Genomic DNA, 20,264 nt, shown 5'->3' on the forward strand with positions numbered 1-20,264 from the left:
AGTGAACCAGTGTTTGGTCCTGGTGGGGGATGATGCTTAAATATTCACCTTTCATTTTCCCTTGTCTTGACTTCCGTGCATTTTGCATTGCTTGCTTCTTTTGGCTTTCTGAGATTTCCATTCCTACATTTGAAGAATAAGTGATACAAATTTCAATGCTGTTTCGAGAATCGGAGTGTAATAGGTTGTTAAAGCAAAGTTCAATAAAAAGCATCACTAAGTAACAATTAGCTAATGGATCTAATTTCAAAAGAGGAGACACATGTCTCTTATGAAACACATCGCAGTTTAACAAAAGAGCACAGACTTTACATATAAAAAAGCTCAGTTTCGATTCTCAACATTTTCACAAGGATGTCGTAACATCTGAAAAATAGAAACAAGCCACTTTTGCCATTCAGTGTAGAGAATACTGAGAAAATGGACAAATGTTTTGATTCAGAATAATGCTGATTTGTCAGTCCAGAACAGTTTCACTAAAATGAAGTAGATAACTGGAGATCACAAGGAATTATTCCCAAGAATCTGGATCTGTTTTCAGTCGTAATAGTACATAATGGTACATAACATATTTAAAAGTTGTTTATAATTTAAAACTAGCTGATAACCCAGTGTTGCCTGGGTATTTATTTGTTCCACCTTCCTTCCATGAACTTCACCGCAATTTCTAAAGTTGGATTTATCCCCTTACCAGAGGGAGCCCCCTTATGGAGTACTGTGAAGCCGTTATCATGGCAACTCCACAACACTGTACAGTAGAAGCCATTTTAAGGCAGTACAGTAGAAACCATTTTAAGGCACAACAGGCTGTATCTTAACAGAACACCCCCCCGAGGGGTATTAGGGGTGTCTTACCCCCACAGTATTTATTTCCAGAGAGTAAGTAAACTGTGTACCAGGCTTGGTTGGAATTACTCAAGGCATTCCAGAATTATGCTGTAACATACATAGACACATCCACATACATACATACATACATACATACATACATACATACATACATACATACATATATATATATATATATATATATATATATATATATATATATTTGTGTTGTATTTATGCTGATAAAATAAAGGGAGACTAGTATAGATCCATTTCGAGCTATTTAGCTCTCATCAGCTAGCCATACCCTTACTGGGATTCGAACCTGGGCTGTGTTATACACTAGGCAAGAGTCTTAGCCACTATGCCACATGGCTAGCTGATGAGAGCTAAATAGCTCGAAATGGATCTATACTAGTCTCCCTTTATTTTATCAGCATAAATACAACACAAATATAAAAAGGCAACATTAAAAATAAAAATATGGGTTTCTGCCTGGATGGTTTTCTGTGATGAGCCAAAAGGACAGAAAGAGGGAGGAGTGAGCTCCCTCCCATATTTAGGCATACCAGGGGTTGTAACACAACACACACACACACACACACACACATATATATATATATATAGAGAGAGAGAGAGAGAGAGAGAGAGAGAGAGGGAGGGAGGGAGGGAGGGAGGGAGGGAGGGAGAGAGAGAGAGAGAGAGAGAGAGAGAGAGAGAGAGAGAGAGAGAGAGAGAGAGAGAGATATTAAATGTATATGCCACCCAACTCTGAGTAGTTTTTGAATCCACTGATACCAAAACCACATCAGAAATAAAATATTGCATCTTGGCTTTAATAAAAAAAAATCAGTAAAGCCATTTCATTGATGAAACAACTCTAACCACAAATGCATCTAATCATAGCCAAATTAAATTTTTTTAAAAATCATGAAGTTTTTACACAATAATGCTGCAATCTCACAACACCTTGAACCGTGGGAGAAACTGTGCAATGGAAAAACATTCCAATTTTCCAATTCTAGTGATTTCAGTTAGCAAAAGATAATTATTCTTACCCATTTCTTTGTCTTCTTGCACTCGTCTTCTCTCATTTGCACAAGCTTCCAGCCACTTTTTTTTATCACCTGGCTTTTTCCCACAAAATAGGTGAACTTCCTCCGTAGCGCTATTTACAACTTTGAAAGCATTTTTTACAGAGATATTGAAGTCTTTGTCTTTGCCATCCTCAACATCGACCACTTCCATTTCGTCCAGGTCCATCCGGCCTTTGTAATACAACATGTCCCTTCTCAATAAATCTTTCTTGCAGAACACAAGCTGATGGTCAAAAAGAAAGAACGTTCTTTGCTGACTCTTGCCTTGTTTGGAGATTTTGGTCAATTCTCCCGAGTGGATTAATTCAGAGCTTTTGCCTAAGATGTCTTGCCCCTAAAGCATTTGCAAAAAATAAAATAAAAAAATGAAAAGGAGATATTAAACTTTATCAGCACCAAGAATGTTGTTAGACAGATAAATAATTCATCTTCTATTCCTCTTTATGATATGACTTAGTCTCCAATATGATAACCACCAATCCTGAACTGCTTGCCATACTTTTTTTTTAATCCCTATGTCAGCAAATACAGCAAAATCTTCCCTTACCAGAATGGGGAAGACTCCATCCCATCCCCAAAGAAAAATCATAGAGCTAGATGTCACCCAGCTATTGATGTTAAGTATCATCAACACATTAAGAGTTACAAGACAGGAGGCTCATTTCTCTGTCCTCCCCACCTCCATTTAAGCCAGTAGAATGGCCTTTTATGTACATAAGAATTGGAAGATTATTTCCTGGTGAAGAACAGCCAGAGAGAGTATCTATCCCTGCCAGAGACCCTTGGGGAAATACTCCGTCAAATTCACGGCCTGTGGGCCGGATGTGTCATGTGCTGGCCACGCCCACACCCAGTTTAGCAAAGGGGGGGAGTTCCAATATGTCATGTGACATTGCCCTGATGATATGAGTTTGACACCCCTGCTCTAAGGTGTTTGGTGGGAAATAAGCTTTTCTTCTGTTATTCACTTGTCTGGAGCTATTATCTTAAGTCACTAAAACAAGGAATATTATTTTAAATATTATTATTTAAGTCACTTAAGAGGAGAGCTAGGCTAGACAAAAATCAAGAGTTCAGTGGCACTTTTTCAGCCTAATATTTTTATTAAAAGGCATAAACTTACTCTTAAAACCTTATGCCTTTTAACCCTAGAGAAAGGAGGATAAAATATAAATCTAAGTGTAATTGCAGCAACGTTTTTTCTTTTCTTCCTTTCTCTTTTCTATTTCACTTTGCACTTTTTTCTTTACATTTCTTACTTTTCTCTTTCAAAATTTTCTGTTTTTATTCTTTTGATTTAAAAATAAAATAAAAATTACATAGGGAAATTTTTTTTCCTACTGAAAAAAACTTGGTCTTTGCCTCTGTCTCTTTCTCTCTGTTTCAAAGTTTGTGACTGTGCTAGTGAACCTGGTTTTAGTTATAGCAATATGTGCAGAGGCCTTAAATGGTAGCTGACCTCTCCAAAACAGAATTAAACAGGCTGATTCAAATGCTTACCGAATGCTGATCTAAGTATACATAATTGCATTGGATTTAAAACCAAATTATCCCTCCAATCTAAGGGTCATCAGAAAAGTACCTAAGAATTTCAAGATATTATTACACTCCTAAATAGTGCCTGATGTTCCCGGATCATGGACTATGATTGCCAAACTGTCTCAAAAAATGAGACATTAAAAAAAAATGGCCCTCTAAATTGCCATTTCCTGTTCAATGAGATTACTTGCAGCAGTTTTACCAGAGTTGTTTTTTAGTTGTTTTACCAGAAACAACTAAAAATCAGGACAGCCCAGTCAAGTAAAAAAAATGCCTCTTTTGTACAATTTATGTCCTCAAAATGTTAGAGAGTGAAGAAAGAGTAACCAGTGTTCAGGAAAAGGAAAAACGTACATTGACTCCAATTCACAGTGAGTCCAACTTCACCTCTTCTCAATTTCACGTATAAAACTAAGTTAACACCCAGTTGCCATGAGAATCACTGTAAAATCTCTAAATAACTAGATAATGGAGTTAAGTTTCTAACACTGTTTCTTGGTTTAGCATGGTTTTCCTGTCCTTATATATATTTTTTTTCTGAAGCCTTTTTTGGGGTAAGCATTAACAATGTAGTGTAGCTGAGTTGTTTTTAGGGCATCAGCCACAATGAATCATGCGAGAAAAATGAAAGTGAATTAAATTAATAATTTCAAGTAAATCATAATCACCACAATGGAAATCAAGAAACACCTTTTCAGAGCGGAAATGGCACAAAATAAGACAACACCCGCTTAAAACAGTTGGGAGAAACCCTGGGTCTTCAAGCTTGAAAAACGACTGGCAATGTCCTCTCACCTCCCAGTTGACAATGGAGACTTGCCAGCGAGCAATCTTGTCTATACTTTCCAGCCTTCGTTTGCGTTCATTGATGAGGCACGCAACGTTCTTCATGGCTTCATATGCTGCCTTGATATTGTTATAGTCACTGTCAAAGAAAGAAAGATATTGGTCAATCCCGGCAGAGGATGCATCTTATTCACTTTCTAGATTGATATCCTACTCCAGGGGCCGGCAACCTTAAACACTCAAAGAGCAACAAAGGTCTTAACCGGAAGCTCCCCACACCCACCTCCCGTTCGATTTTGGAGCCAAACAGAAGTCGGGTTCCCCCACCATAGAGTCTCCTCCTAGCGCGGCATCCTTTTTCCTCTACCTGTCCTAACCGAAAGCTCTATCAATTATGGAGCTGACCAGCAAAAAGGAGCTGCAGCAGAGGGATGAAAGAGCCACATGCGGCTCCAAAGCCGCAAGTTGCTGACCCCTGTCCTACTCTAATCCCAAAGATGCTTTTTTTTTCAAGAGGCAACTGGACTTTTTTGTTTTTTTCTTTCAAAAACGTTTTGCTGCTCACCCATACTTTTAGCTATACAATTTGGGATGGACACCCTTTGAATGGTGTGCAAGTAGGAATGGATTTCAAGAGGGGGGAAAAATTGCAGACTACAGGAGCCAAGAGTGCTGCTCAGGTGACCCTGAGGAAACAGATAAACCTCCAAGTGCTTCAACCACCCTCTGAAAGGATGCAAATGACCAGCTGTCTGCAAGGAAGATAAATCCTTCCATTCCCCACTATTCTGTCAGAGCTGAAGAAGCTTCTTGGATGAGAAGCGAAACGTCTTCAAAAAACAACAACAAGAAAGTCCAGTTGCCTCCTGAAAAAGCACCTTTGAGACAACCATGACCTGGATGGCTGAGAATCTCTTACATAATCCTACACTAATAATGACAAAAAAAAAAAATGATCCTGAGCAGTTTACATCTACCTCATTCAGTAATCAAGCTAAAAAAGGCAAAGTCAAAACAATAGCAAAAACCACAGGAACGATCAGTATAACGAAGGAAAAAATAATTATTTTAAACATCCCCCCCCCCAAAAAAACACATCACACTAAGCATTTTCCTCCAAGAGGGAATCATGCCACCTGCCAAATTCCAAAGGGTTGCTGAAACAGCAAGGTCTTAATAGCCTTACAAAATACCACGCCTATAGGGAAGGATCTATAGTCTCTTTAGCATCCTCTCTCTCCGACATACATTACGTACATTCACACAGAGATTTGTGGGCAGCCGGGGAGAGTGGCAGGAGACTCCATTTCTACAAGGACCATGATGGGATCTTCCCACACAGCAGAGACAATGGCTCTAATAGGCAACCCCTTTGTTAGCCTGGGGGTGCCAATAAAAGCAAGGCTGGGGCCTTTTCTGTTCAAAGCTCTTTTCAGAATCTTCAAGGCAGAATCTTCTTAGTCCCAAAGAACAAAGTGGGAGATGAAGAAACCAAGAGAACAAATATCTCTCTCACTCCTATCTATCTGGAGTGTAGCTGCAGTTGAAAGGGATTTATAGCCAAAAGGGTTTATAAGATAACCACCGCAACTTCCTGTCCAGGTTGCATATTAACTGATTTTTTTAAGGAACCCCCACACTTAACTGTCTCATTGTCTGAGCACTTTTACAATGGAGATTAGAGCTTGCAGTCTCGTTGGGGGGGGGGGGGGGAAACAGAGAGTGCCTATGGAGCAATTTCTGAAACCACCTTTAAATGTAGGAAAGATTTCCCAAAATAAAGCCTACGTTACTTCTGGCATGATTCATCCGGCATGATAACAGTCCCGTAAAAAAAGGCTGTATGATTCCCACAAGGGTGCTTTTGCAATTAACTGGAAAGACCATAAAACTGAGCTTCTCGGCTGCTGCTAGCGGACGCTTCAAACGGTGCAAAGTTGCCATTTTGCCTCATTCGTTTTAGAGACCTGATCCACAGGTCAGGGAGACAGCAAAATTGCAGCCAGGCCATTTACAACACAGGTGTGAAACTGGCGGGCTGTGGGCCAGATGCATCATGCGCAGGCCATGCCCACCCTGGCACCGCAAACGCAAAAAAAAACACGATACGATGTTGTACATCACGGGTGTCAAAATCTCCCACGATGGTTAAACTCACCAGACTCCACCATTTTTGACTCAGATTCCATGAGCTTATATGGGAAAACGGAAGTCTTGTGAATTCTCACATGACTCCCAGAAAAGAGTGCTGAACTCTGACTAGCAATTTAAAAAAAACCCTGATGGTAGGACACTGCATAATATTATGCAAGAAGGCTCAGTGACTGAAAAGTTATAGACCTCTGTAGCTCTGATAATTCCCTAGGGCAGTAATGGCTAACTTTTTTGCAGGCCTCCCTACAGCCTCCTGGGACCAAAAATGGGTCATGGGGGGGTGCATCTCATTTTGGGCCTAATAGGCCTCTCTGCAGCCTCCAGGGACCAAAAACGGGCACCCCCCCCGTGACCCCCCGACATGCACACACAACCCCCTCCTCCCACATATATGCACGCATCTCCTGCATGCGCCCTCCTCCCACCCACATATGTGTGGTAGAGACCCCAAAATCAGCTGGCTGGCGGGAGGCATGCGTACATGAGCAGTGGAACTGAGCTGGGGCAAAGGCGCACACACCCGCAGAGAGGACTCTGCATGCCACAGGTTCGCCACCACAGCCTGAGGACCTTAAGCAGATTGTTCCAATTAAAATAATCACAAAGGTACTACTAGGGTATACCTAGGACTGACCTTGTCCCTGAACTACAACTCTCTCCTTGCATGGTTACCTATTTTTATTTTCATTCTACTGGTAAGGTAGAATGTGTGGAGAGGTCCTGAGTTAGTTTGCGTTAGATTACATTTCCTATTTTCCTCAAGCTGCGATGTCCATGTAGGAGGTGGGTGATTAAACCATATTTTTCAGAGTATTTTCACCTTAGTTTTTGGGGAGGAAAATAAGAAAACAATTCTGCCTCTGCCTACCAGCATCCATCGATATTCATCTGGCTAGTGTCCATAGCAAAAAGCCTGGTCAGCTTCAGCACACTAGTTCGCTGGTTGTGAGCATGCATGTTGGGGCTGATATGCAGCTTCAAAAACATAGCTGATCATTGCAGGGACCTCCAGTGAGTAAAGCAGGCGAAGCACGGAATCGATCAGACAAAGCAGCAGCTATTCTGGGCAGCCATTTCGGTCTCCGCGTATTTTCAGCCTTCAAATGCTACATTTGAGACCCATTCAAGGCTCCAGGGATTGCACATCGTCACCTGAAAACGCGACGCACAGAGGCCAAAAATGGGGCGTGCGGAGGCCTAAAACATAATGCGCGGAGGCGGCAATGTGCTCTGGTGATCCCCGCAGTCTTCAACGGGTCTCAAACGGAGCATTCAGAGGCTGAAAACGCAAGCCACAGGGGTAAAAAACGCAAGTCCTAGAAGGGGCGATGGTCTGTGGCAATCCATTCAGCCTGGAACAAGTCTAAAACATTATGTGCAGAAGCCGGCGGGTGGGCGGTGCTACATTCAGAGTATAAGATGCACCCAAATTTTCACCCTCTTTTATGGGAAGAAAGTGCGTTTTATACTCTGAAAAATATGGTATACTGTTGCAAGATACCGGATAAGAGAGGCATACAGGCATGAAGTTTGAAAGTCATGGGTATGCGATGGGAACTGTCATCCAGCCTATCTTGAGAGCTCTAGGTTGAAAAGCCGGATATCAAGCAAGTTCCTCTTTATTGGATTACTCAGTCCATGCACTTTCAGCCCATTCACAATAGCAGAACTTGTAACAGACATGTTGGGTAATCAAAAAGTATTAAAACTCTGAATCATAATTTATTACCCAACACATCGTTTTCTCTCACACTAGTAATTTCCATTCAGTTTGTGAGAATTAGAAAACAGTTCAGTGAGGTGTGGAGAACTGATTGGTTCATGAATCAATCTTTCCTACCTTAGTAAGTAGCTACAAGTCCCAGCATTCCACCCATTGACTGTGCTGCATGGGAGCTACAAGAAGTTGTAATTCTGAAATGAGATCCTCAGCTCCTCAATCCATCACTAAAATTGGCAGTGCTGGTTGCAAAGTCTGGAAGTTGTAAGTCCAGCATATCTGGAAAGTGTCAGTCTAGGACGATGCAAGGCTAACTCAACTATGTTTTTAGAGTTTGAGGATCCCCCTCTCCACAATTAAATAAAATTGCTTAAAACCATACAGGATCATCACCCTTGTCACACTGCACAAAAAACCGCTAGCATCTCAATAGGTCTCTTGCAAAAGGACTGAAATCTAACAGGATTTTGCCATTCTTGTCCAAAAACTTTACGAGATCCAACCATTTCCACTTTAAAATTTAATTCTATGGATAGCGTCTACTAGGGTATTATGGACTGCATGTGCTGCGCCCCAGTCCAATTTAACTGAATGGTCTCAGTTAAAATACATAATTACCATTTTGGCACAATTTAACAATTTTACCTACTTCTTAAATGATTTACAAGTTTCTTTTCGCTATCACTGAGAATTGTATATGAAGAAGGCATACGAATTTAAGGCTGTGCTTTTGGAAAAATTGAAAGGCAAGGGTGCAGTTGAAGGTCTCCCTGTGTGTGTTTGTGCGTGTGCGTGTTACACATGAAAAACAGGAGGAATGTTTATGGCACAAATCATGGCTGCTTTCGTAAGTATTTGATCATATTCTGCAAGCATTCTTGGGGATTGGATAGAAGTTAACCTGAATGTGGAATGTTCCCATAGGAAAAAACCCTAACCGACCGGCCTTACCTATGATCCTGAGTGGTGTACTTTAATAATTCAGCAAGCTGCAGGGGATATTTACAGATTTTCTGAACAGGGGTGAGGAGAAAACCATCAATGGCAATGTCAATCATTTGCTGAAGGAGGCGGCAAGCTTCAAAAAAATGGCGATATTTGCTCTGTTTCATCAGGTTGGCGAGCTCAAGGCAGGCTCCAGGGTGATTGTTACAATATTCAGAATAGATCGCAAATCCTTCTTGCTAAAAGCAAAAACAAAAAAAATACAAAACACCAATTTTAAAATATCTCACCGCTGGAAGGAGGAAAACTAAAAGCACAGATAAGCTGCAAGCTGTAGAAATTGCTTTTGCAATTCCGCAGCTGTTTCAAAGTGGAGAAAGAGAAGAGGACTGAGGTGTAAGACACCTGGATTTCCTGTGAAGGCACAGAGACAATATCATGGTTTCTCAGAGAGCTGACAACAAATGAACCATTGAGCTTGGCAGTCAGTCAGGCATGCAGAACCCAGAATGAATGAAACTTTGCAGCCTAAGGCCAAGAGGTTCTGATTGGTTCTGGCGAACGGTAGCGGAATTTTTGAGTAGTTCAGAGAACCTGCAAATACCACCTCTGGCTGGCCACACCCCCATCTATTCGCTACCTCCTGAGTCCCAGCTGATCGGCTGGAACTTCTTTTGTTACCCTAAACAGGATAATGGAGCTCGAAAGCAGGTTGGTGGGGTGGAGAGGGAATGGAGATTTTGCAGTATCCTTCCCCTGCCATGCCCACCAAGCCACGCCCACACAATCGGTAGTAAAAAAAATTGAATCCCATCACTGATAAGCCCCCTTTATACAGCTCCCCCACCCCCGCCCCTTCTGGTTAAAACTACTGAAAATATATTCTCTAGTTCTCTTAACAGTTCTCTAACATTTGGAAATAAGAAATACTATAACATGGTATAACCCTTAAAATATACTTACTATAAATCCCCAAGTCCTGCTTCTTTTTACATAATCATCCCGCTACTCATGCTGACCTTTGCCTCTTCAGAAAATGTATCTGAAAAATTGACTAAACTTTATTGAATTATGCTGACATTAATTCTGCGCTGTTATCTCACTATAGGTTTCCCAGTTCACCGAATTCTCTTGTACTGAACTACTTAGTCAAAGGAGGATATTTAACCAACTTACATGCTGAAGAAAGCAGGATCCTATTTCACTTAAGTGGGGCTCTTCTTTGTTGTACAGCTTCTCTAGGTCTTTCAAAAATTTTCTTTGGAATTTATAAATATCTTCAATATTTCCAAATATGGTGCTTAGCTGGGCCGGAGTGAACATTCCTGTGTGTTTGCGACATTGCCGAATGTATCCCTAAAAAACCCAACCAAAAGGGTCTTAATATTGATCAGGGTAAATAAAAATGGGAAGATAAGCATTCTATCACTGTACACTAAAAGAATGGCAATTGTAACATTTTCTCACTTGTCTACTGCAATAATTCTGTAGAATTCGTAAGGAATAATTATTTTACATGACTCAAAGTCAATACACAGGGACCGAATTCTGCAGCATTACCAAATTAATTTACTTTAAGGAAGTAACAATTGTTTTAGTTCAACATCTGGACAACACATTTCAACTTGCTCCCAGACAACTGTATTATATTTCTAGGGCAAGAAAAGTGAGTCCAATACTACAACGGACTCACAACTTGGCTTTCTGCTCAAAGAAATGCAACGTTCTGTGAGTAGCAGCAAATGCCTTCCTGTATCTTTTTAAAACAAAGTTAAGGAAACATTTAGAAAAAGGTCAGTGTCTGTTTTACTTGGGAAAGTGATCAGAAGAGCAGCTGATAGGAACAGAATCGGTGGAGAGAAAGCAAAAATATGAAATATAAGTCAGGATCACCAGCAACCTTTATTCTGCAAAATGGATTTTTTTTTCAAATTTTATAATAAATATTTGTTATTATGGCATTGACTTATTAGTTCCTTTCTTATCTTTGCCCATGTTGTCTTTCCCTGCCACTTTCTTCTGTTCTTTTCTATTTTGTTCATACTGCAGACTTATGTTGACGGAGTCCTATGTACAAACCTGCTGGAAATGACTTTATCCAGAGTAAATAACCTGGCGTTCTTCGTGGACCTGATAACCTTGCTGAGACTTCTCTTGCGTCATTATCACTCCCATCCAAGCCAGGAAAGACCCTGTGCCTTGTGGTTTCTATTGACAGAATTTCTTCATAAATTCAACCAGTTGACTCACCCTTATACTTGATACCTTCCTGCCTAATGTCTGTTGTGGTCCGCCAGCATTCGGACAATGAGGAGGTTGGGGAGGAACGTGGGCAGGTCCTGGAGTCTGGGAAGACTCTGATGAGGGCTTTGTGTTGGGAGGCAGAGAGGGGAGCAGAGCTGTTCACCAGTCATCAGCTGCCTTCAGAGTCAGACATCAGTAAGGCAGACGAACAGCTGGAGCCTGTTCCCAGTGTGCACATGCACAGAGTTGCCAGACGAAGGGAACAGCTAAAGAACAGGGGTCGATTTGGGAGTAAGGCCACAGGTGGATGATGAATGGCCCCTCCCAGAGGAAATAAAAGAGGAGCAAAAGGGGAGTGGAGTTTGCAGGAGACAATTCGTTCTCTTAATTGGTTTGTGACTCTCTTGAGATTCCTTGCCAAGTTTTGAAGATATCAGCCTGTCAGCTCTCCAAGTCTGTTACTGTAAATCCTCCCTTGAAAGACTTTGCTGGATGTGAATGAGCAGAATCCACAGTAAATCAATAAAAGGGGTTTTTAATTGGACAAGGAGTTTGCTTCATGCTCTGGGGAAGTCTAGGTCAGAACAATCTCCATCAATAGACCAGGAACTAAATAAATTCATAAAACATTTATGTCACATCACAATTTCTCAAACACTAATTTCATATATAACAGGAGATGACAGGGGAAGGTTGCCCTCTCAGTGGTCTGGATGTGGGGAGCAAGAAAAGGATGGAAGTACAATATGGACTGCAGCCCATACTTGTAACTGGGGCAACATGGATATGTGAATCAGCCTAAACCACATCACAGGAAAGGGTACAGTCCAAAGAGGTTGTTGCGATGGTGTTTTTCATTCGGGACCACATCATTATTTTGGAGGACTCTTTGAGACAAAAGTTGGACTCTTTCCTTCTCCATTGTTACATTATTATTTTATATTTTACCTCACAGATGTCTTTGAGATGTTTGATATAAATCCTCTCTGTGTTCATTATTTCCTGAACTACATTGGTTCTCATCTGATCTTTGTTTTCTGCTATTTTTTGGCGATGCTTTTCAGGATCTGCATTTGGTTCTTCATCTTGGAGGCCACTACCGTATTCTACAGATTCTTCTTGATTGACTCGTAACTAGAATGAGAAGAAGAATGAAGATCAAACAATTGAATTGAAAAAGCATATCTATATCCAACAGCATTCTAGAAATATGACAGCAATAATAGGGCAATGTACTTGAAATTCTTTTAAGTATCTTTCCTAGATATACCTAGAATTATCTCCCACATCACCATATTTCTATAATCTTTATCAAAGTTTTCCTACAAATAATCATGCCAAATAACATGATGGGGATTATATGACCTTTTTAGTTGTGCTACTGCATTTCTGAATGCCCTCCTTAGAGAATTCCACCTGGTATCCATGTTCTAGTCTTTTTAGTGCCAAGTGAATAAGGTATTTTCATTTTCTAAGAAATTAATAACTACCTTATTGGTTTTAGGTATCTGTACTGTTGATTTTGCTGCAAGCTTTATTGTGATTTTGTTGCCTGTATTCTTATTACTCATTTAACCTTGATACTATTATACAATTTCTCCTACTATTTTACTATATTTTATGAATTTAATTTTATTTGTATGTTGCCTAGAATTTGAGTTATTAGGCAATGTAACTGCACAGAATATGTAATAGTAAACTAAAGTGAGCAAATATAATCTAGTCTAAGGAAGTATCCAATTATCCTTATTCTTATAGAAATTGAAATTACACTAACATTCACTCTAACTTCAGAAGTAAGTTTTCAGTTCTCAAGACTGATTTGTCTCTAACTCCCTTATTTTCCAATGGCAATATTCATGTTATCTTATTATTCTTAAAATTTTTCCTTTACTATTTTTAGACTCATTTCAAAGCTCCCTTCCACCCTGTGTGCGCTTGTGTGCGCGCGCATATGTATGTGGGTGGATAAATAGATAGATAGATAGATAGATAGATAGATGATAGATAGATAGATAGATAGATATAGAATTTTCTTTATAGATTTGTTGCATGATGCCTCAACAATTCCAGTTTTGTGCAGAACTGGATCATGACCTCAGGGAGTTACCAATAGAGATATATGTCTGATTAGATGTTAAAACATCTATTCCCATTTATTTGTAAAATAAAAATGTTCCATTGAGAACCGAGTACAGGTAGTCCTTGACTTTTGATCGAAGATTTCTGTTGTTAAATGACACAACTGTTAAATGAGTTTTACTCTATTTTACGATCTTTCTTGCCACATTTGTTCACTGCCGTTGTTAAGTTAGTAACACATTTGTTAAGTGAATCTGGCTTTCCCATTGACTTTGTTTGTCAGAAGATTACAAAAGGTGGACACCACAACAGTCATAAACATCAACTGGTTGCTAATCATCCAAATTTTTATCGCATGACTATGGGATGCTGCAAATGTTCTAAGTGGGGGAAAATGTCATAAGTCACTTTTTTCACTGCCGCTGTAACTTTGAACTAAATGAATGGTTGTAAATCAAGAACTATCTGCATTTAAAACTGTCTTGGAGCAATTTGAGATGGTTTCTTGGCTATAAAATAGAGTAGGAATTCCTTGTGCTCTGGAGTCACAGGCTGTCCAGCTGTTCTTTTACATATTACCAGCTAAAAATCAGTGTGGGAAAGGTTGCATTTTAAATAGGAAGATACAAGTGATCTCAAGAATAATTTCAATTAACAGCAACTTACTGTCAACAGTGGAGCCTCTTAACCTTTATATTGCCTATTTAGCCTTTACAATATGCTTTTTGAAATCATTACTTATTAATGATTTTCTCCTGCAAGCAGAAGAAAAAAAATGATATTCTTAAGAATCAGCAATTTGGAAAAACTAAATGCCTGCACACAAGGAAAACAATATTTGGGAATAAAAAGACAAAAACTCACAGATGAAACAATAATTAGAAGAGTGCTCGAATGTGCAGAGATGGACAAAATTGACCATGGAATTAAAAGTAAGAGAAGAATTGGATTTCTATAAAATATGGAATAGAATTTATAAGTGGCAAGAAAACAGAAGCCAAGGAAATAGAAGCCTTTGTTGTTATTTTTTTCTAAACCAGTATTGAATAAAAATTAACTAAAATTACTAATTACTATCAAACTTAAAGTATTGACCACAATGTAAATGCAATGGTGATAGGAACAATATCATTATAATTGTTAGTACAACTGTTATTACATTATTACAGAGGTTAGAACCGATAGGAAGGGAATGGAGAATAGAGAACTACAAAGGCTAAACATGTATGACGATACAGAAGGCCGTATAACCATTTTGTATATTGCTATGTTTGTCCTGTTTTTTGTTGTTGTTGTTGTTGTTGCATTTTTTTCCTGTTTTTAAAAGTAAAAATGTTTAACAAAACTATTTTTAAAAAAAAGAAAAGACAAAGCTGACTTTGGTCTCTGCCTATGCTGATGATACCCAGTAATACATCTCCTCCCCTGGCTAAGTGATGCTATCCCAGTGCTGGACCAGTGCCTGGAAGCTGTAATTGATCCAGAAAGCAGCAATGATGTAGATCTGAGCACCCCACATTTTCCCTATATTACAGCACTGCTGTGTGAGCTGCACTGGCTTCTGGTTTCTTTCCTGGTGCAATTCAAAGTGCTGTTGTGGCCCACAAGCAGCCAGCGGAGCTGGCAGCAGATTCGGACAGTGAGGAGGTTGGGGAGGAACATGGGCCAGTCCTGAAGTCTGGGGAAGGCTCTGATAAGGGCTCTGTGTTGGAGGCAGAGAGGGGGCCAGAGCCGTATGCCAGTTATCAGCTGCCTTCAGAATCAGACATCAGTGAGGCAGACAAACAGCTGGAACCTGTTCCCAGTGTGCGCTTGCACAGAGTTGCCAGACGAAGGGAACAGCTAAAGAACAGGGGTCGACTTGGGAGTAAGGCCACAGGTGGATGATAAATGGTCCCTCCCAGAGGAAATAAAAGAGGAGCAAAAGGGGAGTGGAGTTTGCAGGAGAAAATTAGTTCGCTTAATTGGTTTGTGACTCTCTGAGACTCCTTGCCAAGTTTTGCAGGTATCAGCCTGTCAGCTCTCCAAGCCTGATAAGGTCTGTGATTGTAAATTCTCCCTTGAAAGACTTTGCTGGATGTGAATGAGCAGAATTTACAGTAAATTAATAAAAGTGGTTTTTGCCAGGACAAGGAGCTTGTTTCATGCTCTTGGAAAGCCACAGTCAGAACAGGTATTGGGTATCCCCTTTAGAGCCCTAAACTGAATGAAACCAGGCTACCTGCATGACTGCCTCTCCTTGAAGCTATCTGCTCATCTTACTAGGTCAGATAGGGTGGGTGCACTCCAGATCCCTTCCTTTAAATGTTATTATATAGCGAGAGCCTTCTCTGTAATTATCTCTGCAGTTGTATTCCATCTTTTCCCTGGACTTCTGGTAGACTCATCCTCCTTGCCTTCTGAAAGATCTTGAGGAGCCATCTCTTCTTGCAAGCATCAGGATAGAAAAAGGCAAAAGCCCATCAATATGGTGTTTAGATGTATGGGAGAATGCTGCCCCAAGGTGCAATAATTTTACTTTATAATTTTGGGGGTTACTGATGTCTTTACTGTTTCGTTAAGAATTACTGTTAAGAGCCATGGTAGTGCAGTGGTTAGAATGCAGCATTGCAGGCTACTTATGCTGACTGCTGGCTGCCAACAATTTGGCAGTTCAAGTCTCACTGGCAAAAGGTTGACTCAGCCTTCCATCCTTCCTGGGTTGGTAAAATGAGGAGCCAGATTGTTGGGGGCAATATGCTGACTCTGTAAACTGCTCAGAGAGAGCTATAAAGCACTGTGAAGCAGTATATGTCTATTGCTATTGTACACAGCCTGGAATTGTCACAATATAAATAGATATAGCAATAGCACTTAGAGTTATATACCGCTTCACAATACTTTATAGCCCTCTCTAAGTGGTTTACGGAGTCAGCATCTTGACTCCAACAATCTGGGTCTTCATTTTACTGACCTCAGGACATTAGAACTGAATCAACCTTGAGCCGGTGAGATATATAGGTCTTTTGAAATAAATAAAGAGCAAAAAAAGAATAAATAACTAAGGTCTCTACACTAGATTGAGGAGTTGGGAAAAAACACTTCAGAGGAAGGGAATGGCATTATTGTCATGAAATTACTCAAATATACCCATGTTGTCACCAAGAATTGAGCTCAACTCAAGAAAGACTATTCCTATGTACAAAACAAGCAAACAGAAATAAACAGAAGAGCAGGACAATGATGATTTTAATAGATGGGAATAAATGAAAAATAATCCAATGATTATTGGACATCCAAGGATGAACAAGTGCTTGAAAGAGAGAGAGAGATCTTGCACCACTTACTCTGACAAAACTGGCTGGAAACCAGGCTTCCTTGTCTTCATTTCTTCCCCACCACCAATCTTTGTTGGAAGCTTCAAGGACTTGGATGACTTCTCCAGCTTTGAAGGCTAATTCTTGATCATCCATGGTCACATGATCCCAGAGAGCCTCTGCATAGACCGCATTTCCATCACTTATCAGCTGCAATATAAAAACATTTTGTTAAGAGACAAAGATCTTGCTACACTCAAAGGGTAAGGATTAGTTGTCACTGCAGTGGGCAAAAAGGTGGAAATTTTTATGTGTTTTCTGTTCGCAGTGTCTGGAAATTCCAAAGCTAGAAATTTACCTCACTGACAGCTAGCTGCTCGCCTCCAGGCTGCAAGTACCTGGGGTTGGCATGGCAGAGTTCTTCATAGCTGTAATCCTCTTCGCTGCCATTATCATCGACTAAAGCTGGAGATTCAGCACTACCATCTGCAGCACCTGGCGGGAAAAGGAAATTCTGAGAAATTAAAAGGTAAAAGGTAAAGGTCCCCCCCACATATGCATGCTAGTCATTTCCGACTCTAGGGGGTGGTGCTCATCTCTGTTTCAAATCCGAAGAGCCAGTGCTATCCAAAGAAATCTCCGTGATCATGTGGCCAGCATGGCTAAATGCCGAAGGCGCACGGAACACCGTTACAATCCCATCAAAGGTGGTTCCTATTTTTCTACTTGCATTTTTACATGCTAGGTTGGCAGAAGCTGGGACAAATAATGGGAGCTCACTCCATTATGCGGCATTAGGGATTCGAACTGCTGATCTTTCTAATTGACAAGCTCAGCGCCTTAGCCACTGACCCACAATGTCCCTTATTAGGTATTGCCAAACCGACTGTCCATTGCATTACAGGTAGTTCTCGACTTACGATTGCTGTTGTGCCCAGATTTTATGTTGTTAAGTGAGAAATTTGTTAAGTGAGTTTCGCCCCATTTTACAGCCTTTCTTGCCACAGTTGTTAAGGGAATCACTGCAGTTGTTAAATTAAGAACATGGTTGTTAAGTGAACCTGATTCCTGACTTTGCTTGTCAGAAGCTCGCCAAAGGGGATTGAATGACCCCGGGACACCGCAACTGTCGTTAATATGAGTCAGTTGCCAAGGATCCGAATGTATATAACATGACCATGGGGATGCTGAGATGGCAGTAAGTGTGGAAAATGGCCCCAAGTTACTTTTTTCAGGGCTGTTGTAACTTTTGAATGTTCACTAAATGAACTGTTGTAAGATGAAGACTACCAATGTTTGTTTTACAAAATACTTTCTTAAAATGGCACCAGATTCTGATTTTTTTATTCCTCATAATCACTTGCATGAACAGTAAAACTTTCCAAACCTACTAGAACAGAAAAAAAAGCTACTAAAAACATATTCCAGTTGAGGAAAAGAATCAAATGCATACAGATAGACCTCAACTTACCACTGTTCATTTAGTCACTGTTCAAAGCTACAATGGCACTCAAAAAGTAACTTTACAACTGGTACCTGTTTACAACTATCATGTCATTCCCACAGCCATATGATCAAAGTTCAGATGCTTGGAAACCGGGATGAAATCAGACAATGCACCATTTCTCTAAAATGGATATAGGGCTTTCTGTCTGAGCAAAGGGTTGGACTGGAAGTCCTCCAAGGTCCCTTCCAACTCTTGTTATTCTGTTAATTAGGTACTCATTTTTTGAACATTTCCCCCCAATTAATTAATTAAGCATATCCTCCTTCCCAAATTAATGCTTTGCGTTATTATATAGAAGAATGTTGTTATGGGATAGGTTTCCAAGATTCTATCAGCACAGTTGATTAAATATTTTCACATAATATATAGAGTGCCCCCCTTTATTTATTTTTATCCTGTCCTTATCTATCTATCTATCCTCTATCCATCCATCCATCCATCCATCTAAATGTGTGTGTGTGTGTGTGTATGTGTTTGTGTGTGTTCCAGCACAACTCTGGAGCGCCTTGAGCAATTTCAACCAAGCTCGGTACACAGATGACTTACTGTCTGGAAAAAAAATACTGGGTGTGTGTGTTATGTTAGGTTACAGCCTGTTGTGCCTTAAAATGGCTTCCACTGTACTGCCTTAAAATGGCTTCTACTGTAGAGCGCAGTGGCGTTGCCATGGTAATGGCTTCACAGTACTCCACAAGGGGGCTCCCTCTGGTAAGGGGGAAATCCAACATTGGAAATTACGGTTCTGGGGGCATAGGGAAAACATTTTAAACTAATTTAATTGTCGCCGAAATCAGGGCTCAGGGAGAAGTTGCTCTTGACATCGCCTCTTCAGGAATCGCAGCGATGTTAATGGAAGGAGGGAGGACAGCCCATTCCGCACATACGTTGCCACTTAACATTGCCATTCCTGTCTAATACAAGATTGGGATAAATACCTGGGCAGTGCTGGATTATCAGCTAGTTACTATATAAATAGCACAAGGTGGCGATTATATCGAATATTCCTTCTTCCTCCTATTTGCTCCACACCAACAACCCTGTGAAATGAGTTGGGCTGAGAGAGTGTGTCTGGGTCAAAGCCACTCAGCTAGCTTTCATATCTAAAGTGGGACTAGAACTCACAGACTCCTGGTTTCTAGCATCTTAACCACTGTGCCAAACTGGCTCTCATTTTTTGAACCAAAGTCTGAGAACCAATGTACATCAAGGTGTAAATATATTAATTAGTTAAATAGTAGTGTTACATATTTTCTCAAAATGTCTGCCTGCGAATGGCTTACAGTAGGTAGGAAAGCCAGTGACCCTCAATTGCTAACATCCTTCCCTATTGACTATGGGAGGTATGAAAATAGAATAGTTCAGGAGAGCAAAGCAGGGACAGATTTTTCATTATCCAGGGTAACTTTAAGTCATCCTCTGAATCATCCTTTCCACTTTCACAGTGGTTGTGAAAGAGAACCTTTTCAGTGGTGGCCCCAAAGAAAAAGGCAGTCACGTTGCTATATATATATATATTTTTGATACAGGATGATTTTTCTGTTCTTCCAAAAATTTTAATACTTTACTTTAGGCGTGCCACAAAAGGTATCCCAGAAACAGTGCATGTAAATACACGATCCATCAATTATATCCTTTCTACTTTTGCTACCACAACTTGTCATCTTTTTAAGGCTCTCCTAAAGCTGTACATAATATTTAACGTACAGATATTTTATAATAGGCTAGATCTGTCCTCCTAAAAACTTTAAACGAACACCTAATTTCAGTTCCCTAACTTCTTTTACTTAGAATAAATAAAAAAGGTAAGAGTAATTAGAATAAATTATTTCATTAATCACAATTACAACAGAGGAATTATTCCTAAAAACAGGAGGAACAGAGATTTTAAAAAAAAAAACCTGATGAAGCTACAGAAATGCAATACATATTTGAAAGTCATCTTCACTAAGATCCATTATTGGTTTCCAGCTTAATACTGCATCTAGATTTAACTGTCTACTTTTTTTAAATGAATTTTAAAACAGATACTCGTTAAGAAGATGACATAAATTGGAACGGATTCATCC

At 40.0% G+C, this 20,264-nt stretch overlaps 1 protein-coding gene across 6 annotated transcripts in view; it reads right to left on the reverse strand.

The window, feature by feature from the left end:
- The window catches only part of SPATA13 (spermatogenesis associated 13), a 100,019-nt gene that overhangs the window by 3,844 nt on the left and 75,911 nt on the right, over positions 1 to 20,264 (reverse strand). For all 6 annotated transcript variants that reach the window (XM_081950194.1, XM_081950192.1, XM_081950190.1 and 3 more), the window contains 8 exons: positions 17,050 to 17,186; positions 16,722 to 16,901; positions 12,262 to 12,447; positions 10,246 to 10,425; positions 9,076 to 9,308; positions 4,260 to 4,389; positions 1,887 to 2,259; positions 49 to 123 (listed from right to left, as the gene is read on the reverse strand). In XM_081950194.1, coding sequence (XP_081806320.1) covers positions 49 to 123; positions 1,887 to 2,259; positions 4,260 to 4,389; positions 9,076 to 9,308; positions 10,246 to 10,425; positions 12,262 to 12,447; positions 16,722 to 16,901; positions 17,050 to 17,186 — 1,494 coding nt within the window. The remainder of the gene's footprint in view (positions 1 to 48; positions 124 to 1,886; positions 2,260 to 4,259; positions 4,390 to 9,075; positions 9,309 to 10,245; positions 10,426 to 12,261; positions 12,448 to 16,721; positions 16,902 to 17,049; positions 17,187 to 20,264) is intronic.

Source organism: Natrix helvetica (assembly GCF_964273705.1).
Source record: "Natrix helvetica genome assembly, chromosome: 4".
NCBI classification, from domain to species: Eukaryota; Metazoa; Chordata; class Lepidosauria; order Squamata; family Natricidae; genus Natrix; species Natrix helvetica.